The sequence below is a fragment of the Penicillium antarcticum genome, assembly GCF_028974205.1.
Source record: "Penicillium antarcticum strain IBT 31339 chromosome Unknown utg000008l_segment0_segment0, whole genome shotgun sequence".
Lineage (NCBI taxonomy): Eukaryota > Fungi > Ascomycota > Eurotiomycetes > Eurotiales > Aspergillaceae > Penicillium > Penicillium antarcticum.
Window position 1 is genome coordinate 189,279 of NW_026695306.1, and position 26,179 is coordinate 215,457.

At 51.5% G+C, this 26,179-nt stretch overlaps 8 protein-coding genes across 8 annotated transcripts; 4 read left to right on the forward strand and 4 right to left on the reverse strand.

Moving 5' to 3' along the window:
- Positions 1 to 58: 58 nt before the first annotated feature.
- Positions 59 to 2,179, reverse strand: N7508_007614 (Zn(II)2Cys6 transcription factor domain-containing protein; the record flags this gene model as incomplete). The annotated part of the gene is made up of 2 exons (XM_058465678.1): positions 59 to 1,899; positions 1,954 to 2,179. 2 exons carry the CDS (start codon positions 2,177 to 2,179, stop codon positions 59 to 61), a joined length of 2,067 nt encoding a protein of 688 aa, XP_058317006.1.
- A 1,914-nt stretch (positions 2,180 to 4,093) lies between these two features.
- Positions 4,094 to 6,550, reverse strand: N7508_007615 (MFS transporter; the record flags this gene model as incomplete). Its single annotated transcript, XM_058465679.1, has 11 exons — positions 4,094 to 4,160; positions 4,336 to 4,408; positions 4,572 to 4,705; positions 4,767 to 4,878; positions 4,927 to 5,336; positions 5,383 to 5,469; positions 5,521 to 5,553; positions 5,604 to 5,848; positions 5,901 to 5,935; positions 5,990 to 6,099; positions 6,156 to 6,550. The coding sequence occupies 11 exons, from the start codon at positions 6,548 to 6,550 to the stop codon at positions 4,094 to 4,096; spliced, it is 1,701 nt and encodes a 566-aa protein (XP_058317007.1).
- A 704-nt stretch (positions 6,551 to 7,254) lies between these two features.
- On the reverse strand, positions 7,255 to 9,055 carry N7508_007616 (kleisin alpha; the record flags this gene model as incomplete). The annotated part of the gene is made up of 2 exons (XM_058465680.1): positions 7,255 to 8,745; positions 8,792 to 9,055. 2 exons carry the CDS (start codon positions 9,053 to 9,055, stop codon positions 7,255 to 7,257), a joined length of 1,755 nt encoding a protein of 584 aa, XP_058317008.1.
- A 769-nt stretch (positions 9,056 to 9,824) lies between these two features.
- pmr1 (Ca(2+)/Mn(2+)-transporting P-type ATPase PMR1) lies at positions 9,825 to 13,103 on the forward strand (the record flags this gene model as incomplete). The annotated part of the gene is made up of 2 exons (XM_058465681.1): positions 9,825 to 9,932; positions 10,026 to 13,103. 2 exons carry the CDS (start codon positions 9,825 to 9,827, stop codon positions 13,101 to 13,103), a joined length of 3,186 nt encoding a protein of 1,061 aa, XP_058317009.1.
- Positions 13,104 to 15,809: 2,706 nt separating this feature from the next.
- On the forward strand, positions 15,810 to 17,577 carry N7508_007618 (ammonium transporter; the record flags this gene model as incomplete). Its single annotated transcript, XM_058465682.1, has 2 exons — positions 15,810 to 15,921; positions 15,977 to 17,577. The coding sequence occupies 2 exons, from the start codon at positions 15,810 to 15,812 to the stop codon at positions 17,575 to 17,577; spliced, it is 1,713 nt and encodes a 570-aa protein (XP_058317010.1).
- An 814-nt stretch (positions 17,578 to 18,391) lies between these two features.
- N7508_007619 (Golgi transport complex subunit COG4) lies at positions 18,392 to 22,482 on the reverse strand (the record flags this gene model as incomplete). Its single annotated transcript, XM_058465683.1, has 4 exons — positions 18,392 to 19,171; positions 20,026 to 21,243; positions 21,291 to 21,410; positions 21,472 to 22,482. The coding sequence occupies 4 exons, from the start codon at positions 22,480 to 22,482 to the stop codon at positions 18,392 to 18,394; spliced, it is 3,129 nt and encodes a 1,042-aa protein (XP_058317011.1).
- A 383-nt stretch (positions 22,483 to 22,865) lies between these two features.
- Positions 22,866 to 23,967, forward strand: N7508_007620 (SIR2 family NAD-dependent protein deacylase; the record flags this gene model as incomplete). The annotated part of the gene is made up of 2 exons (XM_058465684.1): positions 22,866 to 22,979; positions 23,032 to 23,967. The coding sequence occupies 2 exons, from the start codon at positions 22,866 to 22,868 to the stop codon at positions 23,965 to 23,967; spliced, it is 1,050 nt and encodes a 349-aa protein (XP_058317012.1).
- A 453-nt stretch (positions 23,968 to 24,420) lies between these two features.
- On the forward strand, positions 24,421 to 26,095 carry N7508_007621 (putative hexokinase Kxk; the record flags this gene model as incomplete). The annotated part of the gene is made up of 5 exons (XM_058465685.1): positions 24,421 to 24,460; positions 24,512 to 24,634; positions 24,683 to 24,708; positions 24,760 to 25,167; positions 25,220 to 26,095. The coding sequence occupies 5 exons, from the start codon at positions 24,421 to 24,423 to the stop codon at positions 26,093 to 26,095; spliced, it is 1,473 nt and encodes a 490-aa protein (XP_058317013.1).
- Between the last annotated feature and the right edge of the window lie 84 nt (positions 26,096 to 26,179).

The following is a 26,179-nucleotide window of genomic DNA, read 5'->3' on the forward strand; positions in this document are numbered from 1 at the left end:
GACAAAACCGATAATAGACAAGAAATCAAATGCAGGGTAAGAACTAAAGAGATTAGCATCACATCACACAAGCCACACCACCTATGGATGGACTCACATTCATCACAATAAGCATCGGAATATCGAACACATCTCGCTTGACTGTCCAGCAGTACGCGCATTCGACCTTTCCATCCTTGAACCCAAGCTGGTTCATACCAGCCTCACCGGCAATACCACCCTTGCGGAGATGGCTATTCCACTTGCCATGATCATCAGACTGGGCACCGTCCATATCCTCCTTGGTCTTATATTTAAGTAGCTTGCACTTCGTCATGACACTACCACGAGAGTCACCAAATGCCAGACGGGCAAAGTCCTCATAGAACTCAACGACGCTGTCGTCGTCGAGGAGTTCAGCCAGGAAAACTGGCTGCGGGCGTCCGCCTTGGTTCTCTAATGTTGAGCTGCGCGGTGTGAAGCTGCCGCGGGATGTTGTCCCGGATTGTGGCACACCTGATCCGCCCGTGTTAACATTGAGGTTGGCTTCTTTGCCAAGGAGCACGTCTTTCTTCCAGCCGGTCAGGATGCTGAATTCTTTGCCTACGGCGGCGATCTCGCCGGTGCGTCGGCAGACGATGGTCGGTGTACCGCATGCATTGATGAAGTCTTCGTATTCCCAGAGTGTGCGTTGGAAGCACTTCTCCATGAAGATGAGATCATCGCGATTAAGAGTTTTAGTAGTTGCGATAAAGGAAGGTCGAATAGATGCGAGGGCCTTGGCGATGCGCACGGTTTTTTGTGGTGTGAAACGCCGTTGTATGAAAGCAGTGAGATTGTGGAAACCACTGGTGTAAGCATATGGCTCCTTGACACTCTCGTATATTGACGAAGGATTACGTTGACGCCGTTTAGAGCCGATCTGCAGGTTCGGGTGTTTCAGGATCGAAGCGGAAGTCACCTGGCGTTGTCCATTGGGCGCCAGGCTGTTAGACTTGGAAGGAACATTGTTGAACGTGCCATCCTCAAAGCCAGTTGCAATGTTCGGACTTTGGGCCGAGCCAGGGCTGGTAAAGTTGGCAGGGCCACTCTCGATGGCAAATGCATGTGGTGCATTTGCTTTCATATGTTCGGGGAGCATGCCGTTCTGGCCATACACACCGCCAACATTCACATGTTGACCCGAGGCCGGACCAGTCGACCATTCGTTTAGGAGAGGGTCGCCAAACATGAATGGCTGTTGATTCCCCGGGCTTTCCCCAAATCCAGGAGCTGGTGTGGAGAACTGGGCTGATCCACTGCGGCCGATCGATCCTCGCTGCCCTGCGGAATCAGTCGGAGAGTCTCCAGCCCCAGTGGCCATGTGGCCGAGCATGCCAAATTCCAAAGCGCCATAACGGTTCTCGAAGTTCATGCTTGATAGGTCGAAGTTAAAGAGCGCGGGATCGCTAGGGTCGAAGAATGGTCCTGCAAAGGGATTCGGGTTCTGGGGTTGATTGGCATCCCCAGGGAGAGCGGTATTGGGAGTTGGTTGCTGGTTCACGGTGGATGAATGACTAGGAGTGCGGCCATTGGTGCTGGTCTTCATGTTGAAGGTAGGCGACACGGGGGATTGTGTGGTGAAAGGACTTTGACTCAGAGGAGGATCTTGGTATACATTGTAACCGGGTTGTGGCGGCGTCGGGTAGAAGTTGTTATTGGAAGGATTCGTTTGCTGTTGGTTCGAGCTTGTTACGTTCGAGCCATTTCTAGAGGGCAGATTATTGCGGAGAGTGTTGTTGTATAGGTTGTTGCCACTCACGGCTGGCATGAGTGCTCCATCTGGAGCATCGTGGAGGTACTTGGCCTTCTTGCGAACGCCGTCATGGCATGCGTCTTGAAGGCCACGCTTTATACAGCGTTGACACGGTCGTTCGTCGCCTAAAACACCAAAGATTAGCGACTTGTCCGATATCGGCTCTCAATCTATCATACCGCATGTCAAATGAGCCCGCTGGCATGCAAAGCAAGCTCGGCGGGCCTTCTTTCGTCGCGGTCGCGACGGGTCCTTGGCATTGGCAGCTTTGCGGCTCTCCGCCTTGCTATCGCCATTAGACTTGGACTTTACAGAATCCATATGCTCGGAATATTCGGTGACATCAGCGGAGTCGCGATCCCCGAGGTCTCCTACGGGGGAGCCGTTCTTAGCATCCACGTTCATTTCAGCATGTATCCCGAGGTGGTTGTTTCGTGAAAATCGTCCCAAGAGTGACGACTACCTATATCTCAATGCGCGTCAGCCACTTCCACTGCTAATGGTGTTGATCTGGATGAACAAGACGTGGTGGCGACAATACCGATAGCATCCGCGCTTCGATCTCGGCGGACGAGCGGATCCACGTGCGCGATATCCTGCCCGAGTGTAAGACGCAAGAACCACGATCGCACGGTGCAAATCGATCCTGTTGAATCTGCGAAACCACTTAGGTCTCCTCTCGGTCCGGTCCTCGACTCCTATAATCGCGCGGCTGCGACGCTGGCAGTTGAATCGGGGGAGGAATCGGCAGAACGGCGAGTCGAGTCACGGATGTAACGGGGGACAATCGACAGGGAATGCGAAAGAACGACGATCTGACACATTGAAGGATTCTCAAGGAATGCGAGAAATTGGCGCAAGCTGACAGAAAATGCCGCAACGGTTGGAGTGGAGAGAAGCTGCGGGGGAGGCAATACAGAGACAAGCTCTCCGTATAGACGTATACCGATCTGAAACGGATCTCTAAATCGGATCACAGAACCGAGAGAATGAGGAGAAAAGAAAGACAGTTCAACGTATGCGCGGGGGAAGCGGATGACTCTGTTCCCGTGACTGGGGTCAGTTCAATTGTCAAAGCGACAAGGTGGAATTAAATGTGATTTTTCGTGATTTAGTGTCGTTTCGCACTTTCGAACCCCCCAGGGCTGAATATACTTCGTAATAGCCACCTTTTTACCTAATTAATATGTAATTTATGTTGCTACCCAACCTAGCCCGCAAGGTAGACTACTCTAACACGTCCATAAACATATAATATGTACTGTAATTGTATATAATAGATGCTGTAGACCATGTATGGACTATCTCCTCACATGCTGACGTTTGGCAGTTCGGCCACTGGACGAGAGCCGGCAGTCAGCCCGATGGTAATACCGTTACCGTTATTTTGCCGGAAACGGGTAATTCTGGCGCGTCAAACAGTCTCTAATTGGTCGATTTACAATACATAGATCGCAATACCAGCCGGAAGACTGTAACCCCGCGAGGCAATAACGCACGTGCAGAGGACGATTGTATAGCCGGACGACGACATGATACACTTCTACTTCTTTAAACAGTACTTGCATTCTTCACGGTATGCCGAATTGTATCTCCACTTCAGACTTTTCAACTCATACTTTTCATCCCGGAATCCCCCTCCGGTCCCGTTTTGTTCCGAGGCTGGGAGCTGCCGAGGCTAGAACGCAGCTTGGACCAGTATATCATGTCCGAAAGGAGAGAGACAATGATGTTTGGTTGCGGAAGATTGCCTGTGAAGAGAATCCAAGACCACATGATGCTCGTATCCTTCGCAACTGGCCCGACTGGGGTGGCCGGAGAATTGAAGTTGGGGCTGAGCTTGAGTGTTGCAATGCGGTATGGACCTGATATAGTATTTCTAGTTCAGGGTCTGGGGATGGATATCAAAAGTGTGGTAGTCTATTTCCGTAAACCCTACCTGCGTATACAAATAGAAGTGGACCCATAAGAAAGTACATCCTTGCTTCGCATACGTATGCATTCTTATTGTCTGCATTACTTTTCCAACTGCAGGCGGTACAGCAGCTATGTCGTTGGGTCTTCTACCTAGTATTCCGGTCTAGCTGCTGACCCTTCTATCTCCAGTGGTCAGAAGTCATGGGATGCGAGAAGTGCCCACGACACATATCCAGGCGAGACTGGCAAAGTGTTGAGATCCAATGGCACCGAGGATAAACCTGTGGCTGCCCTCGTCAAGGTGATTCAGCCAGCAACTAACCTGAATCGAGAGATGCGTACTGAATCAATCTCGTCTATCTTCGCCATTTTGATTATTTTAGCTATTATTGTAGATGTATATCACACCTGCGACGTTGCGAACCGGCTCTTCTTTCGGATCTGGCTGCCATATTTATAAAAGAGATACCTAGCATGGATGTTAGTTAACTCATTCTACCTTTCGATTGCCTGCCATGCAGGTGGAATATCAGACTTCCATGCTTGGGGCAACCTCACTCGAGGCCATGATGCAGGGGGAAAGTAAATAAATGGGTCATAGCGCAGACAATCAAGGTGTAGTTCATAGTCGAATTGACACTTACGGGAATGGAGTCATGACAAGGGTTAAAAACGCTAGCAAGGAAGTCGCCCAGTGATATCCGAGATTGTTATACACTGCATGGCCGTTAGCTATTATCTTTACTGGGAGTTGGAGCTTTCCGATGCTTGAACGCTACAAGTGGGTTGTTCAACGTATGCATCAACCCGCAGCTGGAACTGCATGCAGAGCACGGATACTCAAGTAGTCGCAGCATGGAGGCATTGCAGGCAAACTTACTTTGGATTCCAAACAGAGGGAAGATACCTCCAAAAGACGACCGAGTGAAGCTGTTCGCTGCCAGAGCACTGGCGGCAAAGGTTGGATATGCATCGACCAGGAATGTAAAGATCCCCGAGTAAACCAAGATGGTTCTAGTAACACGAGTTAGTATCACAGGATTAGAATTACACAGGTCAGGTGAGAATGACTGACCCTGCTCCAAAAACTCCACTGCCAATGATGGGTGCAATCCAATGTACGTCAGGGTAAATTGTCCAAGCAAAGATGAATAGACCTATTGTGACCAAGGGTCCACCCAGAATGGCTTCACACTATCAGCCACTATTCTTCAGATCATCCGCGGGAAACTTACCTGGGGGGAGCCGCCACTCCGGCTGGAAGTCATCGGTCTTGTTTGTGGCTTTCTCATGGTTGCGCTCCAGGCGAATATAATTCCGGCGCCAGATTGGATCTGACAGAATGGCAAATACCATACCAACAAACAGGCCAAGGAAACACAAGCCTCGTTGCCAGATGTCCAGTCCATAGACGTTGGAAAAGACTAGCTGGAATGCTCCAAAGAAGAGGTACAGAATACCCAGCAGAATGGCCGAAAAAATACAAAGGCACAGACACATCGGCTCCAATGCCAATAAAAGAATTGGGCGATACATAGATCGCAGGACAGTCTGCGCCACGCTGCGTTGTAGCTTTTCGATCGGAGCTTTCCATCGGTCATCTCCGGTTTCCTTGCGGAGCCTTTGGGCCTTGCGCCTCAAAAGTCTAAACTTATCAGCATTTCGTTTCAACCATTTAGGGCTTGACATACACTGGGTGGTAAGTCTCCGGGACAAGGAAGATCATTGAGACTAGCAAGACACCAGTCCAAATCAGGAGCACATAGAAAGTCCAACGCCTGTCAGTCATGTTAGCTGCAACCTTGACAAGATTTGGGTTAAAGGCATACCATGTGGTAAAAGCATTGATGAAACCACCAACACTGGATACTGTTAGTTATGCTGATATTATGGCAAACAGAGGTTGACTCACAGAGGACCGACTTCGGGTCCAATGAATGGACTCGCTGTATAAAGCATCATGGGGAAAGCAAGCTCATGGCGATCAAACATATCGCCCACAGTGCCACCAGCGACACTCAAGAATGCACTACCGGACAATCCATTGAAGAAACGAGAGACAAGCATTGTTGCAGTGTTCTTGGCCACGGCACATGGAATTAGCCAGATGAGGAATAGCGAAAATGAAACGATATAGATGTTTCGTCGGCCATAGAACTAAACAGAATCAGTTACTCAAGTCCCTCAAAGAAAATATTCTCTAACAAACCTCAGATAGGGGACTCAAGAACAGCGGACCAACTCCTAAATCGCAATGGTCAGCTCATACTTCAGCAACAACCAACCTCGCACACGAACCAAGACCCCAAATGAAAAACGACAAGCCAAGAGTCGCAACCTCTTGCGAACACCCGAACTCATCCATTAACTGCGCATATGTCGTCGTATACATAGACGAAGTACAAGTCCTATACCAAGATCAGCAACCCGCGCAGACACACTGAATATAGGAGTCCAAACTCACACACAAAGCGATCCCATCGAAACAATCATAGTAACCATCCACCTCCGTGCAGTACTCATATTCCGCGGATTCAAAGGATCACCCGCATCCCATCCAACTGTAAAAGAGTCGTCCTCATTGGCAGCTTCATCAGCCTCAACATCATTCCCACCAATGCTAACACCATCATTAAGCGACCAACTACGCTCCAGCGGTTTCGAAGCATTAGACTTCTGCTTCTGCAATGGCGCACTGCGTTTCTCATCTGCCGCCGCGGTAATAGGAGCGAAAGTCATATCATCCGAACTGGCACGCTCTATTTCAGCGCTTTTATCGCTAGATGCACGTTCCGAGTCCATATTGATTTCTTTCTCTTCAGACGTTGAAGACAGAGGCGGGTCTGTGCTCCGGGACATGGCGGACAAACGGGCCTTGTTTGTTAGGATGAGATCATCTGCGATATGCGATAATTGGGATTTTTGGTGCTTCGATTGATGATCGATTGATGATCGATTGATGGATTAAATGGTAAGACTATGCGCCTGAGTCATTGTTCGGGGTTAAGATGTCAGGGGATGAATGTGTTTCTAATCGGAGGTGTAAGTGGCCGAGCTGATCAATCACGGCAATCTAGCCGTGAAACTACGGAGAGGCAATTCCGAGTTTTCGGAGAAGCCGAATATCATTCCGATTCTTTCGCCTATACATCTTGGGGTTTATTGGGATTTAATTTACTCTTCACAATTGATCACTTTACTACTTCCTGACCATGTATACATTTACTGAGATCAATAATGCGCCAAGGCCTGACACACGTGGCGGTGAATTCTCCGATAACGTGCAGGTCCACTACCACTTTGGGACTCCGAAGTACTGTATACCGATATTGCAACGAGATATTGATATGTTCAATTAAGCTATTTCAAACGCAATCATATCGCTCAATGAACAATTGTCCCAAAAACTACCCAAAATCCCATTCTCCTAGCACTCCGAACCAAAACACCTGATAGTCAATGCTATCCCAAAGCCAATAACCAACCCATGAGCCATGCCAAAGTGAGCTGTACAAGAAGAAAATACGCCGGTAAATCCCAGAATCTTTGATCAAAGGACTGCTTTACAGAGCCTGGCTCAGTTGGCTCATAGCACCAGCGGCGTTCTCCTCAGCCCAAGATCCCCAGAGGTTCTGCTTGCCACGAATGGCGAGGGGACCACCGATAGACTTGGAGCCCTGGTCAACCTTGACAGCATCCTTGGTGGCCAGGACTAAGACCTCGAAGAACATCTTGGTGGCATCGGCCTTGCTGGAGCGCTGCTCAGGTAGAAGGTCCTGGAACATGACGCTCTTGTTCTGCGAGGACTCAGCATCGCCGAGCTTCTCACGGAGGATGTGGACAGCGTGCTTGGTGCCCATGGAGACAGGCTCGGTGTCAATAGGGTGGGCGATGGTATCGTCCAACTCTTCGAGCTGGTCCATGTTGTCATCCTCGCTCAAGTGGAGCTCCTGCTGGTCATCACCAGGGAATTGAATCTCGGAGTGCTGATTGAGAGTGGTGTCGAGAGCAATACCCTCGTCAACGGGGACAATAGCTTCATCCTCACCAAGTTCGAGGGCAGGAACATCAGCGCCAGCGGCCTCCATGTCAGAGATGCCGCTGTCACGCTTGCGCTTCAGCTCACCAGCTTTCTTGACCGAGTCCAAAGACAGCAATCCGCGCAGCTCAGGAGCCCATCCACGCCCGCGGTCCTCACCAAACACACTGGACACGAAGTTGCCGTTTTGCTGGCGGGTCATAAGAGCGAGCAGAACGGGGTCACGAGGCAAGAAAGTGGCAGGCTTCATGATGGAAGAGCGATCATTCTGCTGCTCTCTGATGTCTTTACTAGAAATGGCAACCGAGCTGTCCAGTTCCATAAACTTCTGGCGCTTAGCACGATGAGCGTGCTCGTTAGTAACGACCTCAGTAGTGGCAGACTCTTCACGGTTGAACTCTTCCTCCAGCTGGTTCATCTGGTCAGAACCGGCATCCGAAAGAGGGCTTTCCGAGTCACGTTCAAATCGGCTTTCGGTGGCGCGAGGGGTTTCGCCGCCAAAGTCGTTTTCATCGGCAAGATCCATTCCACCGTCCGGGATCAGGTCATTCAAATTGTCGTGGCCATCGTCGAGATCCATCTTGTCCATGCCATCATCCTCTCCAATGTCGAGGTCCAAATCGGCGCCGTCATTGAACTTGCCGGCGTCGCTGAACAGGTCCTCCTCAACAGGACGAGGAGCCGGGGCGTCTCGACCAACTTCCATAGTCGGGTCGTTTCCAAGAGGCAATTCATCCTCACCAAAGTCAAGGTCAACCAGGGAAGGGTCTTCGAGGCGTGCGGGTTCCTGAGAGACAGATCGGCGGAAGCTGCTGTCGGGGAGGAGGTTGTCACCTCCAAAATCCATGGCGCCAGGGCGCTTGGCAGCGGGCTCCAGGTCGAGGGTTTGAGGGAAGAGCAGAGACGTATCGAGGTTGGTGAAGAGATCAGATTCAGTAAGCACATCAGGAAGGGTGATGCCACCCGGCGCGACAACAGTGGAAGTCAGGTCATTGTTGTTCGTGAGGCGGAAGGCCTGATATGGGTTAGCATGACTCGTGGAAGTGCGTCGAGGAACACACCATCTTAATTTTCATCAAAGCTTCATTGCAATCATCAAGGAGGTAGCGAGCTTTGCGGCTGTAGATGCGAACAACACCCAAGAGCAACTGTCCACTCAATCGCAAGGCCATGGGGGCCTGGCCCTGGTCGACAATGGCATTGACACTGCTCTCGATATCGGACTGCAGGATGTGCGACTTGGAGAGTTTGCGTTCGATATTCGCCGACAACCAAACGCGAGCCAGTGGCCCGGTTTTCGACAGAAGGGTCTCGGAATAGAACATGGTCTGTGACGCACTGGATACAATACAGAGACAACAGGTGGTTCACCAAGCCCAAAAAAAAGCAGAACCCGCCCGGCGCGGGGATAAGGCGTAACAGGGTGACGCGCTGGACCGGGAAAACAATTGACTCGGCGATGACACGCACGCAGTTTCAGATAACGCGGATAGATATACAATCAAACGAGTAGTAAATCACCGAATCGCGTGAAACGACATCGAAGTCAAGTATAAGAGGGGCGCGCGAGGGATAACGTGAGTTGGCAGAGAAACCAAAAGGAACGGGAGAAGCGCGTGGGAATCAGGCGTCAACGGATTCCTGCTGACTCAGGAATTGAGGGGGCTGGAATGTGGTCATGTGATATTATCCAGTGTATTTCTCAGGCATGAATTCATGCCTCACATTAGTCTTCATACGGCACCGGATTAACTGCTCATCCGGTATAACTAAGCCGCAACGGGTAAAGCATCAGCATGGCCTTAGCCTGTTGGAGAGGACTCGAGCTGTGAACGTAGTCGTTTTGCGATTTGGTTCTCAGCAAACAGATCATCTGGCAGTTCCCTGGTTTTTCCTGCCCTACACTGCTAGTCCCCTGTCGTTACACTTGCGCCTCCACTCTTGTCGGTCTAGCCCCGTTTCAAGCTGCTGCCAGATCGCATCTAACGTGGCCTACCGCAGAACCAATTCTCATCGAGACGGGATGAGAACCCATTTCCGACATACCTAAAGCGCTATACTATCTCTTTTCTTTCATATTACAAAGCATGAGAAATGTCAAGGTCAGCGACACCTTCATTACCTTTGCATAATGCATCCAACGACTCCTTACGACCTCCCTCAACCAACCCTATGAGCGGCCGGCCAAATGCCCCGTCATCGGTAAGTATGCAGTAACGTTCTCTGCATGACATTTACATCTGACATTGCTTGTGGTCGTTATACAATTACTAACAAATGGTTCCCTATCCCCAGACCTCCACCTCAACATATTCGTGGCTCGAGCCTCATGAAACCGCCGAGCGACTACGGACCTCCCTTTTACACGGCCTGACCCCCGCCGAGGCAGAAGTCCGGTTTGCACGCGATGGACCGAATGAGCTTCCCCATGAAGAGCCAGAACCGCTCTGGCTGCGGTTCCTCAAGCAGTTCCAGGAGACGCTCATTCTTCTCCTGCTCGCCTCTGCGGGGATATCATTCTTGATGGGAAACCTCGATGATGCTATCAGTATTACACTCGCGGTGACAATCGTTGTAACAGTTGGCTTTGTTCAAGAGTACCGGTCGGAGAAGTCCTTGGAGGCATTGAGCCGCTTGGTCCCCCATTTCGCTCATTTGATCCGCGACCTGCCTACTGCAACATACGCGGGAGCTGAAAATGGCGGTTCACCATCCCCAGAGTCTGGGGACGAACTGCAGGAAATCCGAAGCAAGAGTCCAGGTTCGGCGGGTGCCGCGATCAAGGCGTCTTCGACCGTTCCTGCGACCGAGCTAGTGCCTGGAGACCTTGTCCTTTTTACTACTGGAGACCGCATCCCCGCCGATATTCGAATCACCGCCGCTACAGACTTGAGCATCGACGAATCGAACTTGACTGGTGAGAACGAACCTGTGTCGAAGTATGCGGAAGCTCTGCGCACCTCATCCAGTGGACTTGCCCCGGCGAATGCGCCAAATCCGCCTCGATCTCCGTTCTACGATGCACCTGCTACCGGGGCTGTTGGTGCTGACATTCGTTTGAATGAGCAGCATAACATTGCATTCATGGGCACATTGGTTCGCTCGGGCTACGGTCAGGGTATCGTTATTTCGACAGGTGCGAAGACAGAGTTTGGCAGTATTTCAATTTCCTTGCAGGAGATTGAAAGTCCTCGAACACCTTTGCAACTGTCTATGGATCGTTTGGGTCAGGAACTAAGCTACATCTCCTTTGGTGTCATTGGATTGATTGTGGTAATTGGTCTTTTGCAAGGTCGCAAACTGCTCGAGATGTTCACTATTGGCGTTTCGCTGGCAGTTGCTGCCATTCCTGAGGGATTGCCTATCATTGTTACTGTTACTCTGGCTCTTGGAGTTCTGCGCATGGCTAAGAGAGGAGCTATCATGCGGAGGCTCCCTAGTGTTGAAACCCTTGGTTCTGTCAATGTTGTCTGCTCTGACAAGACCGGAACTCTCACCCTCAACCACATGACTGTGACCAAAATGTGGCATTTCGACTGCGCGGAACCATTTGACATGCACAAAGACGCAGCCTCGGTGGTGACTCCTGGTCCAGCAGCGCAAACTATCCTTCGTGTTGGAAATATTGCCAACAACTCGCGGTTGTCGCGAATTCATGCCAACTCTCCAGCCACCGCCTCTTCTGCCGCAGTGCTTTCGTCTACTGTCGATAGTGACTCTGCTGCCGCTAAAAGTAGATGGGTGGGTCAACCTACCGATGTGGCTATCCTGGATCTACTGGACAACTTAGGAGAGGATGATGTGCGTGATCGTATCAGTGCTCGCGTTCACGAAACACCTTTCAGTTCTGAGCGTAAATGGATGGGTGTGGTGATTGGTAGTTCAGGTGAATCCTATGGCAACTCCCATGTTGCCTATATTAAGGGTGCCCTCGAACAGGTTCTGGCACGATCGGACACTTATCTTACGAAGGATGGCCGTGAGGTCATTCTGGATGAACCCCGGCGCAGAATCATCCGTGACGCGGCAGATAGCATGGCAGCTGAGGGTCTGAGAGTCCTCGCTTTCGCCAGTGGAGCTGTACGAGACACCTCCAGGGGTAGCAGAAGCTTCGGCAGCCGCTCCGGCACACCTACGTCGAAGCCAAGCCCGGTTGACGAAGATGATCGATACAACAGTTTGGTTTTTGCTGGACTAGTCGGTATGAACGATCCCCCACGCAAGGATGTCCACAAATCTATTCGACGTTTGATGTCCGGCGGTGTTAGAGTCATCATGATTACTGGTGATGCTGAGACAACCGCTGTGGCGATTGCGTCCAAGTTGGGCATGCCAATCAACAAGTCTCCTAACTCACGTTCTGTCATCCGAGGTGATGAACTCGACCGCATGACTGCTGCCGAACTTGCTCAGGCGATCTCAACTGTCTCCATCTTCGCCCGTACAAGCCCCGATCACAAGATGAAGATTGTGCATGCACTTCAATCTCGCGGCGATGTGGTTGCCATGACTGGTGATGGTGTCAATGATGCACCTGCTCTCAAGAAGGCCGATATTGGTATCTCGATGGGCAAGCTTGGCACCGATGTTGCCAAGGAAGCCGCAGATATGATTCTCACCGACGATGATTTCTCGACCATCCTTCGGGCGATTGAACAGGGCAAGGGCATTTTCTATAACATTCAAAACTTCATTACGTTCCAGCTTAGCACCAGTGTGGCTGCACTCAGTCTCGTACTGCTGAGCACGGCTCTCGGGTTCAAGAACCCGCTGAATGCCATGCAGATCTTGTGGATCAATATTCTGATGGATGGCCCACCCGCCCAGTCTCTAGGAGTTGAGCCAGTCGACCCAACAATCATGAACCGCCCACCCCGACCCAAGACAGCCCGCGTCCTTACAAGACCTCTGATCCAACGAGTCCTCACCTCGGCCATGGTAATCATGATCGGAACACTATCAATCTACATTCACGAAATGGGCGACATCGACGACGGCTCACCAGTCGACAAGCGGTCCCGTATCGTCACAGCCCATGATACCACCATGACATTCACCTGCTTCGTCCTCTTCGACATGTTCAACGCCCTAACCTGCCGTAGCGAAGGCAAATCTATCCTCCGCGGCGAGATGCCGCTCTTCGGGAACAAGATGTTCAACTACGCCGTTCTGGGCTCCCTAGCCGGTCAGGCCTGTGTTATCTACCTACCATTCCTGCAGCGCATTTTCCAAACGGAACCTCTTGCCTTTGGTTCGCTGGTGAAGCTTGTTTTCATTACTAGTTCTGTGTTCTGGGTCGATGAGGGTCGCAAGTATCTGCATGCTATCCGTCGTCGCCGTGGTGTGGGCTCTGGTTATAGTGTCAATGTTTAATGTTGTGTGTATGTTTGGATGTTTGGTTTCCGGTCACATAGACTTGTTGAGGCTGGCATATGTAGTTTATCATATTCGATTGATATCCCTATATACATAATAGAGTCTTCCGTGCATTTCTTTTACACTGTAGTCAGTCACCTTGGACGCGAGGGAATAAGCTTGATGTGTATCTTCTGGTATTCGACGCGGGCCATTCTGGGGAGCTCGGCAAGGGAAACAGCCCTATTTGCCTAATGACTTGCCCAAAAAAAACCACCAGTCCTTTGACTATGTAGTGATAGTGTTAGTGTGTTTCAGGCATCATTAAACTATGTGTGATCCAATGGTACCTGATCCAGCGAGGCACGCATTCAGACCAGTCTAGAATCCGCCTCTCATATATGACCATGATCCTATTTATGGGTGCTATACATCTTTTCAGCCGCAAAATGCCATGGAAGCTGTTCTAAACTCGGCCCAGTGGTCTCATTCTCTGGTGACGGAGATATTGGCAGATGGACTTCGGCAATTTAACCTCTGTGCTCTCTTGTCTCAACAATTTCCGGCGGTGGTAGTGATGGGACATTTGATGTACCCATTGCCTATTTCGAATCATGTCATATCTGTTCACGTTACACAGACTATCCAATTCATACTTTCGGGTAGTACAGGTGTATGACGGGTGTGTTTCTCTGGAGTGAAGTAATTCTCGGTGTGGGCAGGACCATACAAGTAATCTTTGAACTTCAACAAAGGAATTGGACAAAGAATCGTGCGACTATACAATGCCCTCGACCGATTTACCCCGACCAAAAAAATGAGGAGAACATTATATCGCTATATTAGGGATAAGGATGTGATAAAAAACAAAAAAAATTGACCGACGCAGGGGTCGAACCTGCAATCTCTTGATTCGTAGTCAAGCGCCTTGCCATTGGGCCAGCCGGCCTACTTGTTGAATTAAGTGGTCCATAAGTGCTATAAGAGCAAGAACAAAGTGGAGCAAGCTAGGTCAGCTAGTCCTGCTTCTTACCGAGCAGCCATCTTGGCTTAACATTGGAACAGGGTTTATTAGATGATCTACAATCATTGAAACATAATTTCATGTCTAATGGCTCAGGTCTATTCGTTTTGCCTCGAAATTCGAGTTGCCACCCAGGCTAGACAAAGTTAGCATGGTTCGTTCCGGGGATATATATAACCAAAGACACCACATAGATGCGGTTGCGCCACCCGAACCCCTAGGATCGAGACTTGAATGTACATGTGCCCCATTGTTATTCAGAGTCCACATGGTAAACAACTAGCACATAGACTAGAAAAACTAGATGCACTGGAGAAATTAGAAAACGAATGCTATTTTTACCTGCATAAACAAAAATATCGATTGGATCTGGCCAGAGGCTGAAGACCCAGTCCCGCGGGGGCGGATCACTGAGCCTAGCGCCAGTTGAAGTGACACTACTGCAGAGTAATTTGTGTCAAAACCAGCGGAATGTTCCTATCATTCCGGACAGTGTCAACAATGACGAGGAATCTACAGCTATAATTATATCTGTCTGAAACAGTCTCAGTCTGCTACAAGCACAGAACACAGAGCAGAGAGAGTATAGATAGGGTAGACACTCCGGCACCGGTGCCCCGAGTTCGGGCAACCACTCGGGATCGGGAATATTCGGGAAGTGAGGCAAAACACCTTATCTGTCGCCAATCGTTGACTCACTTGGATATCTATACACTAGTCCACATGCGGAAAGGCTTGGCGTCCAGCGGGACCCACATGGTGCCAGTGGCAACAACTGCTTTATCTGCAGCCAATGAGAGCCCAGAGATTCGAGCGTCAGCGGTCCAATTGCTGGTGGCGGATAGAAATTCGAGGTCGAATATCCGCGTTGGGACAGAAGTGGGAGATAAGTGCCTGTATACTCCGTCGCTCCTCCGTAGCCATCAGGACTCGAGGATAGGGAAAGGGTACCTGCATATGTAGTTGGGAAGATAAGCTATCTATAGGAATATCCAATATTGAATCTATATATACTAGGTAGACCCTATATGTCTTGAAAGGGAACCCACTCCCCTGACACTGCCCCAGGAACTCTTCCCCGGAGTGTAGGTCACTGCCGAGAAGTGCAGGTCACCGGAGTGATCAATTGGGCAAGGCATCATACGAGAACTGCCGGCCAGCTTGGCTACCCAGCTGCCTCGGGAATTACCACCGCAATACGAAGACTCGCCACATTTCCAATAACTCAGGCTTACGGCCATTGAAGCCGAGGTGAGCACGTTGCTACCAACAGTACAGGTACAGTCATATGTTATAGGGATTCCTATACAAGGGAGAAAGGAAAGGGGATCATCAAGGCGGTGATTGGCCGTGTGGACTGATTATCCCATTGCTATTGTCACAATCTCTGACTACACCACTTTTCCCGACTTTCTCCTGTTTAACCGCGCCAACCTTGATAGTTTATACGTACCTCACAAATCTACTGCCTATTCTCTCTATCTTTTCTTTTCTTTTTTCCCTGATTTCCCTCTTACATTTGATTGCATCCAATTCGATAAGGTGGGGACTGTCGATCCGACTTATCACTGAACTTTCGGTCTCTCCACGCTTCCAGATTTCCTTATAATCCGTGGCGAACTTTTTCTTTCCACTATTTCTCTCCTCCTCACCTAACACTCGGTCGTTTCTCACCAATTCGTGAGACACCAGATCTCACGATGTCGTTCAACGGGAAAGCTCCATACGCCCCCGACTACGCGTCTTACAACTGGGTTGGCGCTCCCGCAAACTACGACCTCTCAACTAACACCGACCTGGGCGGCGATTCCCGTATGCAACTCCTGTCATTCTAGTCAGCCTCTTTCTAACCACATATTTTGCACAGGAATTGAAAATGTCAACAAATGGTTCCAATCTGGTGACCAGGCCTACATCATCGTGGCCTCGGCCATGGTTATGGTCATGATTCCCGGTCTCGGCTTTTTGTACTCCGGTTTGGCTCGCAGAAAGTCCGCCCTCAGTATGATCTGGGCCTGTATGGCTTCTTTCTCTGTCGTGACCTTTCAGTGGTACTTCTGGGGTTACTCGCTCGCCTTCTCGCCGACCGCTACCAATGGATATATCGGCAACCTACGCAACTTTGGGTTGATGAAGACTCTGGCTGATCCTAGTCCGGGCTCGCCCTTGGTGCCAAACTTGCTATACGCCTTCTACCAGATGCAGTTCTGTGGCGTGACTGCTGCAATTGTCATGGGAGCAGTTGCCGAACGCGGTCGCCTTCTTCCCGCCATGGTCTTCACCTTCATCTGGGCTACAATCGTCTACTGCCCCTTGGCCTGCTGGGCCTGGAACGTCAACGGATGGGCTTACAAGTACGGTGTCATGGACTACGCCGGTGGTGGTCCCGTCGAAATTGGATCCGGTTTCACAGCTCTGGCCTATTCGATGGTTCTCGGTCGCCGACAGGAACGCATGATGCTCAACTTCCGCCCTCACAACGTCTCGCTCATTCTTCTCGGTACCGTTTTCCTCTGGTTCGGCTGGCTCGGATTCAACGGTGGTTCTTCCTTCGGTGCTAACCTGCGTGCTACCATGGCTTCCTGGAACACCAACCTGACTGCCGCCTTTGCAGCCATCACCTGGGTTCTGCTCGATTGGCGTCTGGCTCGCAAGTGGTCGATGGTCGGCTGGTGTTCCGGAACCATCTCTGGATTGGTCGCAGCCACTCCTGCCTCTGGATTCATCTCCCCGTGGGCTAGTGTGATTCTCGGGGTTGTCACCGGCATTGTTTGCAATTACTCCACTAAGATCAAGTTCTGGATCCGCATCGACGACTCTATGGATGTGTTGGCTGAGCACGGTATCGCTGGTATCGTCGGACTAATTTTCAACGCCCTTTTCGGTGACGACGCCATCGTCGGCCTGGACGGCGTCAACACCGGCACCGGTGTCGGCGGTTGGGTCATCCACAACTACAAGCAGCTCTACATCCAGATTGCCTACATCGTCGCAACCGCCTCCTATGCCTTTGTCATGTCCGCCATCATCGCCTATGGCATCAACGCCATCCCCGGTCTCAACCTGCGCGCCAGCGAGGAAGCCGAACTCCTCGGTATGGACGACGACCAGCTGGGCGAGTTCGCCTACGACTACGTCGAGGTCCGTCGCGACTACCTCGCCTGGACCCCTCAGAACCACGACCAGCTCGAAGACGGCCACCAGATCCCCGCCGCCCAGCGCTACGGTATTGGCGAGCACAGTGAGATGATGCTCGGTAGCCCCCCGCGCGAGATGATGCTCAATGGACACTCGCCTAACGGTGAGATCTCTCACAGCAGCCACGGCGGCAGTGAGGGTGACATGGCCATGCATGAAGTCAAGATTGCGCCCGCTCCTCGCCAAGTCGCTGAGCAGCATCCTCCTGACACGAACCCAACTGGCGAAGTGCCGGTGTTGAGGCCTGTTGATGAGAAGACTGAGAACTAATCTCTTCATCGCATTCCGTCTTGGCTTTCCAATTCGCCACCATTCAGCAACTTTTGTTTTGTTCGCCTCTTTATTCGATATCCCTTGAGCGTGTTTCTTTCTGCGATTAAAAGCCTGGGGCTTTTTTCATCTCAATTATTCTGGTTTTATCCCTCGACACTACATCTTACCATCTCTTTACCTCGGGCCTCACCTCTTTTCATCCGTTCCTACCTCACACTACCATCTTATCCCTACAACATGCACTACTACAACATACCATACTCCCATCCGCGAATACACCTGCTTCCTTGGGAAAAGCAACTCGATTTTTGGCTTTTGATTTTTGGTTTAATGGGCCTGGCGTTTTATCGTTGGGCTTTGGGATATTAAACTAGGTTGGATCTGTACATAAACTGCGACTTTTTGTAAGCGTGAGCTTACGATATTATTTATCATTTACACTACACTTCTTCTCTTCTGTAAATTCCAAGTTACAACTTTACGTGTACAAGTTTTGCTCTCACATATCAATGGAAAGAGTGTTGTAGATATCATTGTGAAGAAGAATACATGGCACGGATGCATGGCACACAGCCGAGCTCACATTCTACGATGAATACGTCTACACACACAATTTACTAACGCCCGGCGGCTAAGCCAAAGGGCATCCATCACTAATTACAGACGTTCTTTTGGCACAGTTGTGCAATCATTGATAATTGGAGCAGCAGTAAATTAATATTCGTATCAAGCCTATCTATTGTACAGAAAGCAAATCATTGCACCGCTTCGATTCCAAGCCACATGAGCCTCGCAGAAAGGCCCGTCACGTTTATGCCACGGCGGCGATGTTATTGTCGATGAAACGATCCGCCTCTCTCTTCAGCATCAAGATACAACTCGCCACACAGAAAGCCTCTACACCCTCAGCGCCGGCATGCTTCTCATCCTCCCACATGCGCAGATCCATCACCAAGCGACCGCCATTACCGCCGGAGTACCTGACCGAGCCGGGGGTGCGGAATTGGTCGTTTCGAATCAGCTGAGCGATTCTGGCGCCGCTCTTGGTCTTGGTGCCGTCCGGTAGTACGCTGCGATCCATGCGCTCCAGAATAAGAAGCGAATCTGCGTTCCATGCTTTTCTTTCTTCCCGACTACCGTAGCGCCACTCGAATTTGCCAAGCGACGTGTCGAACACCTGCGCACGGCTAATCATTGACCGGCTTTTGACGTCGACCAATTCTCCCCTCAACGTATCGTCGTCTATGGCCTGCTCAACCGAAACGCTGGCGTCGCGGGGTAGGATGCGCATTCTGGGGTGTCTTCCCGGGCCCCAACGATAAACGGTTGAAACGAGAGCATTCTGACGTGGATCGGATGGGCGCACCAACGCGCACGAGTTGGAACTGCGCTTGAGGCGGATAGAGGTGTACTTTTCCTGCATGGGGGCTCCGGATTCCACGCCGTAGACGGAAATGTTCTCCAGCGTTTTACTGCCGCTGAGGGCCTGGTTGGTGCTGTATCCAATGGCTTCTACCTGAAGCTCGCTGGTGGCGAGAAAGCCGTCGGGGAAGGAGGATTGGCTGCTCGCGTAGTCGGATGCAACAACCTCCTGGTACTCGGGGGAGACTGGGACGTCCAGTCACCGGTTGCCTTGGAAGGGCTCGCCCTTGCCTTTCGTGAACATGTCAATATATCCATTGTGTTTGGTTCTTGACGTTTGGAGTTTGGATGGTTGAATATTGAGGTGTGTCGCGGAATAAAAGCCTGGTAAAAGAGCCAGTGCGACTTTGGAGGAAGTGCCACTTGAATGTGCGAATTTCCCTGCACTGATATATGTCCACAGATATATGCATGTATGTGTGTATTTTTGCGACGCTCAAGATGATGGCATGTTTCGTGCTGCGTTGAGTGAGCTGCTGCGCCATGTCGCGGTGACCATTGATAGGGTTCAGTGGCGCCAGAGGCGGGAAAGCGACCACTCACGTCTTGCATACGCTACTTGAATGTAGTTAGCTCAGAGCCCCTGTTGCTGCGGACTGCCAGGGGGCTTAGCCGTGTGTCGGAAAGGCACCTCGACTCTTGCTGCAACTTTCCCTAAAAGGGTATCATCTGGCGCTCAAGGGATCTGCGGCTGTGTCGCCGATCGAGGCAATGCTGTGCCAGCATCGGGCCCACAGAAGCTTCAATCGAAGACTGGTGAATAGCCCTAAGCACCGCCGCGCTGCGCATACGAACCGGCGAGCACAGAGGCGCTACGTAGTACATTAATCGCGGGAGCTAATTGTCCATCTCCAGTGAGACCCAGTCTCTCTTCAACTGATCACGGTTCACTATGCAGTCGGCAATTGCGTCTAATTTTGATACGTGATGAGACAATAAACAATAGCAATACAACGCATAGAACCATATGACTCTCTCACTCCAAGGACTAAATCACCTCCTTACCATCCCTCTCACTCTCACTCTCTCTTCAGCCCCAAGCTTGTCAACCACCTCGGCAGCCTCGCCACCTCGCAGAACCTCATCCCACTCATCCTCATCCATACTCATAACAAGGGTCATTTGCACACAACGAGCAAAGACCTCACGATGGCGATACCGTCCCGGCGCACCGGCAACATATCCCACATCAACAGCAGCACTAACCAGACCGGCGATATCACGCTCAAGTCTTGCCGCGCCCAGGGGATTGATCCTCGAATGGTAAGAGTATAACCTCTTCTCGAGGAGGCGGGCTAGATATGCGATGGTAACTACTAGTACGCGGTCAAAGGCCGTGGGGGTCAGGATACGGGCTAGTGGGACCAGCAGGTCAGACCAGGAAGCTGTGAAGCGGGGCTTGACTATTTCCTTCGAGGAAGAACCATCGTCCATGTGGGTATGGGATGAAGGATCGTTGTCTGGGGTTGGGTGGTATTCAATGTCGCGGAACGCATCTGCCAGAATTGGGCGGAGACGAGGTTTGATGACATTGTTGAAGATTACTTGGATGCCGTCATTGAGGAGGTCTGTGACTTTGCTTTCGAAGGACTGTGCGAGGGAGTGGAGGGTTCCGGCGACGCGGGTGGCAGACGAGCGAGCCGGGAAGATCGACAGGAGGTGGTCGGTTGCGAGGGTGGACCTGTCGATTGTGTCGAGTTCGGTGTAGACTGGGAGTTGTTTTGAGCCCGTGTTGTTTTGCACAATGCGGCGGATGTAGTCCACTCCCAGGTCGAGGTTGTTGATTTGGACGAGGAACGAGATGATGATTTGTTCCGGGGGACTGCCACCGTGGGCTGGGGCACGAGGATAGCATTCGTCGCGCATTTTACGCTGGGTCATGCCAATGAAGTCGGAGCCGAGGACGCGTGATAGAGTTGGGATGACGTTTGTCACGACTGCTTCTTGCGAGGTGGAGATGGATTGCTGGATGACCTTGTTGACAATGTACATGATGTCGTCGACAGCCGAGGTGATGTGTGGCGGATCTGCCTTGAGGGGACGCTGGGGATTCAAGGTAAGGCCTGAAGGGGACTCGTCCAGCTGGAAGGCCTTCTCCACAGACCGGCGGAAGAAGAAGGTTGTCATTGCGTTGAAGGGAGCCACCAGGCGGTCGTTGACCTTGTGCGCCAGAGGTGATTCTCGCAAGAAGTCAGGCAGAGTGAATCTGTTTTCGTCATTTTCATCCTCCATATCCGTAGTCTAAAACTGTCAGTGATGATTTTATATCCAAAGGTAACAGCACGTACATTGCACTTATCAGCCAGGAACCGACAGTAGAGTGACCACCGGCTCAGCATGATCCCCATTTCGTTCAAAACCCCGTCGATCTCTTTCATGTCTACTCCCTCTTCTTCTGCAGCAGTCGCCTGGGCCGGTGAGCTTGGGTGAGGGGGGGCCAGGACGCTGTGCGGGCAGGAAGCTCTGAACCAAGAAAGTGAAAGCGTAGGATTTGATGTCCATCAGCTTGCGGTCGATATGGCGTTCATCGCCCCAAGTGTCAAGGATGATACCACCTTGAACATCAGCCTCGATCTGCAGCCGTTCAATGACCCGTCCCATCTTGTGTGGACCGTAGTGATGCTCGACGAGTCCACCGTGACCCTCAACAATCTGAGCGATATGCTCAAACAGCCGAGAGAAAGCATTGGCATAGAAGAATCCATCCTTAGTCTGAACACCTCCAGTAGCTCCATTGAGATTGGCCCGAGCCTTGGCCGCCACACCCTGGCAAACATAGCGACCATAGACATCAAGTCCAACCTCCGAACGGCCAATAAGAGGGAACAGCTTAAAGAAACGAGTAATCTTGGCACTGTCATTCTCCTTGACAGCCTTCTCAAACTCACGCAGGAACAGCCCACACAGCGACTCGGCAGCATTATCCAGCGTGACACTCGGTGGGTCAGGCACCTCGGCTGTAGGAACCATCTCCGCAGCAAAAGCACCATTGACGACCTCAGCTGGAATCTGCGCAGCGCGGTGTAGATAACTGGCAGCTTTCTCCCAGTCCTGAGGCGCACCCATAGACCCAGCCACACCCAACGCACAAGCCTTGAGCTCGGCAACCTGCTCAACAACCTCCAGTGTAGCCTTAACCCGAGCTTGTTCAAGATCCAATCGGCGGACAGCGCTGGAGATGCGGTCGGCGGTACCAGCGGCTTCGGAGAGCATCCCATGGCTAATGGACCGGGTAGTACTGGCATGTGTACCGATATTGGCGCGCATTAGATCCAGCCGGCCCAATTCCCGGGAGAGATCTTTCTGCGATGTGACCAGGGCATCGAGGCGGGCTGTCACGGAGGCTTCCTGGGTGTGGAGGTGGGACAATGTGGCTTTGATTTCGGCGACGGAGCTGGCGTTGAAGATGTCGGGGGCAGTTGAGGCGTCTGTCGATGAGACAGGACTCAATGGCGGGCGATGCCCGTTGGTAGCAGCCATGCTGGGCATACCCAAGGGTAGCTTGTTGATGCCAAATACGCCAGACGTAGGGGCTCCGCGGGCGGTGAGCGGAATATCAAGTGTGACAAAGAAGAGAGATGAGAACGTTCTTGACTTGATCTCTTTCCGCTCTCTGTTTCTTTTGTTTCTTTGTCTTTGTCTCTTTAGTTTGCCTATTTCTCTTTGTTTTCTAATTCGGCGAATCAACACGACTTCATTTCGTTTCCCCCCACGCTCTATCAGTTTCACTTTTTTTTTTTTTTTTTTGTGAAGCTCTTGTCTTTTGAACATCCCCATTTCTCGGAGGCAGAGACCGAGACATATCTGTCCTTCATCCTATCATCATTGGACGCCGCAGAAACCGCTAACCCCGGTGCTTTGCGATGGGCAACGAAGAGTCGACCATGGATGCTTCGACTTCCCCCTCTGTTCTAGAGGCGCGCACAGTTGAGGCTGTGGTCAAATACGTCAAGGAGCACGATGTGAAGCGTGTTGTGGTGATGGCAAGTGCTGAATATCTGATGCCACTGCAAAGCTAACAATGCACAGGTTGGAGCGGGCATCAGTACCTCAGCAGGCATCCCGGATTTCCGCTCTCCGGATACTGGAATCTATGCCAACCTGGCTTTCCTGGACCTACCAGAGCCCGAGGATGTCTTTGACATCAGCTTTTTCAGGGAAAACCCCAAGCCATTCTACGCCTTGGCGCAGGAGCTGTACCCTGGTCGCTTTCGCCCAACCATCGCTCACTCTTTTATTAAGCTGCTCTACGACAAGGGCATCTTATTGAAGCATTTTAGCCAGAACATTGACTGCCTTGAACGCCAGGCTGGTGTTCCAGGCGATGTGATCATCGAGGCCCACGGCAGTTTCGCGTCACAGCGCTGCATTGACTGCAAGGAGCCATACCCCGACGCTGATATGCACGAGAAAGTCTCCAAGCAAGAGGTCGCACACTGCGCTTCCTGCAACGGCCTTGTCAAACCCGACATCGTGTTCTTCGGCGAAGCTCTACCCCGGGCTTTCTTTGATCATGCCGATAAGGTTAAGGAAGCCGATCTTTGCATTGTCATGGGAACCAGCTTGTCTGTTCACCCATTTGCCAGTCTCCCCGGACTGTGCACGGATAACACACCTCGCGTGCTGATCAATATGGAGCAGGTGGGCGGCCTCGGCTCACGAAAGGATGATGTATTACTCCTCGGTGACTGTGATACTGGCGTTCGCAAGCTTGCCAAAGCCCTGGGGTGGGAAGAAGAGTTGGAGACTCTGTGGGAGGGGACCAAGCTCGAAGTCGAGGAAGAGCAGACTATTCCCCAGACGCGGGACGAGCGCCTGCAGGACGAAGTGGATCGGCTGACAGAAGAAGTTGACCGAACTCTGGGGTTGACTGATGCATATCAGAGCAAAGTCCGTGAGAGGCTGGAATCACACGACGCACACCGCCAGTCGGGCCTCGCACATGTATTTCCCCATTTGGCTTGAGACTTACGATTTGATGATTGATGAGGACGGAGTTTGAATAGAGTATTCCAATATCACCAATACCACCACTACTATCAATACTACAACTGTTGTCTGTTGACTGGTGACTATAAAGTGGGTTATGCAAGCCACGCCAAGACATATCCTGTTTGGCGATCATTTGAAGTCATAGACAGGTCAATACGCCAATATTGCCAATTTTGGCTGGCTTGGGGAAATTTGTCATTGTAATTCAGCCAGAAAGATACATAGTCCATTTTCCGTCGACTCAGCTCGTATAAATAACCCGAGAATACCCCAATTGCAAGTGAAACGGTGAATTGACTTTGTTTCGCCCACCGCAGCCAAATCAAGCAAGGCTCACCTTGCCCCACGTCCGTCATCACCCCTCAGGACTCTTTTCTTCTTCCTTCTTACTTCCTCTCATCTTCTAAGATTTCTATACAATTCACCATGGTTGGACTCGGACCTAAACAGCCACCCTCCCGCAAGGGTGAGGCTCTCTCCATCCCTGTGCCTATCGTGTACTAATTATGTGGTACAGGGTCCATGCAGGAGCTGCCCCAGAACCTTCTGGGGCCCATCAAGGACTTCGAGAAGGCCTTTACTGTCGATACTGCCAAGCTGAAGGAGGTTGTGAACCACTTCGTCAAGGAGCTCGAGAAGGGTGAGCTGATCCGCAGCTCCCGGCCAACGTCATAGCTAACAATCGCAGGTCTGACCGTTGAGGGCGGCAACATTGTGAGACGATACCCCCCCCCCCGAAATCATGAATTCAGACTAACTAGTTAGCCCATGAATGTCACCTGGGTTATGGGCTTCCCCGACGGCGAAGAGCAAGGCACCTACCTCGCCCTCGACATGGGCGGCACCAACCTCCGTGTTTGCGAGATTACCCTAACCAAGGAGAAGGGCGCCTTCGATATCACACAATCCAAGTACAAGATGCCCGAGGAGCTCCGTACCGGTACCGCTGAGGAGTTGTGGGAATACATCGCCGACTGCTTGCAACAGTTCATCGAGACCCACCACGGTGGTCAGGAGCTCGCCAAGCTACCTCTCGGTTTCACCTTCTCCTACCCTGCCACCCAGGAGTACGTCGACCACGGTATCCTGCAGCGCTGGACCAAGGGCTTCGACATTGATGGCGTTGAGGGTCAGGATGTTGTTCCTCCTCTCGAGGCCATCCTCAAGAAGCGCGTATGTATCCCATCTCTCATCATGGTGCATAGATAGAGCTAACCGCTTACAGGGTCTCCCCATTAAAGTTGCTGCCCTCATCAACGACACCACCGGTACTCTCATTGCCTCTGCCTACACTGATACCGACATGAAGATTGGTTGCATCTTCGGTACCGGAGTCAACGCCGCCTACATGGAGAACGTTGGCTCCGTGCCCAAGCTCGCCCACATGAACCTCCCCGCCGACATGCCCATAGCTATCAACTGCGAGTACGGCGCCTTCGACAACGAGCACGTCGTCCTCCCTCTGACTAAGTACGATGAGATCATCGACCGCGACTCTCCCCGTCCCGGCCAGCAAGCCTTCGAGAAGATGACCGCCGGTCTCTACCTCGGTGAGATCTTCCGTCTTTCCCTGGTCGACCTCCTCGACAGCCACCCCGGCCTCATCTTTAACAACCAGGATGTCTCCAAGTTGCGCAAGCCCTACCTCTTGGACGCCTCCTTCCTCGCCGCCATCGAGGAGGACCCTTATGAGAACTTGTCCGAGACCCTGGACCTCTTCGAGCGCACCCTCAACATCCGCCCCACCGTCCCCGAGCTGGAGATGCTCCGCCGTCTCGCTGAGCTGATCGGTACCCGTGCTGCCCGCCTGTCCGCTTGCGGTGTCGCTGCCATCTGCACCAAGAAGAACATCGACTCCTGCCACGTCGGTGCCGACGGCTCCGTCTTCACCAAGTACCCCCATTTCAAGGCCCGCGGTGCCCAGGCTCTGCGCGAGATCCTCAACTGGGCTCCTAACGAGAAGGACAAGGTCGACATCCTGGCCGCCGAGGATGGTTCCGGTGTCGGTGCCGCCCTGATTGCCGCTTTGACCCTCAAGCGCGTCAAGGCCGGCAACCTGGCTGGTATTCGTAACATGGAAGACATGAAGACCCTGCTTTAAGCGGGTGTAATGTTTTTTTTTGGTTCCACCCCTGAAATCTCTTGCGATAAATGACTCCCTATTGGGATGGAGTATTTTTTTTTT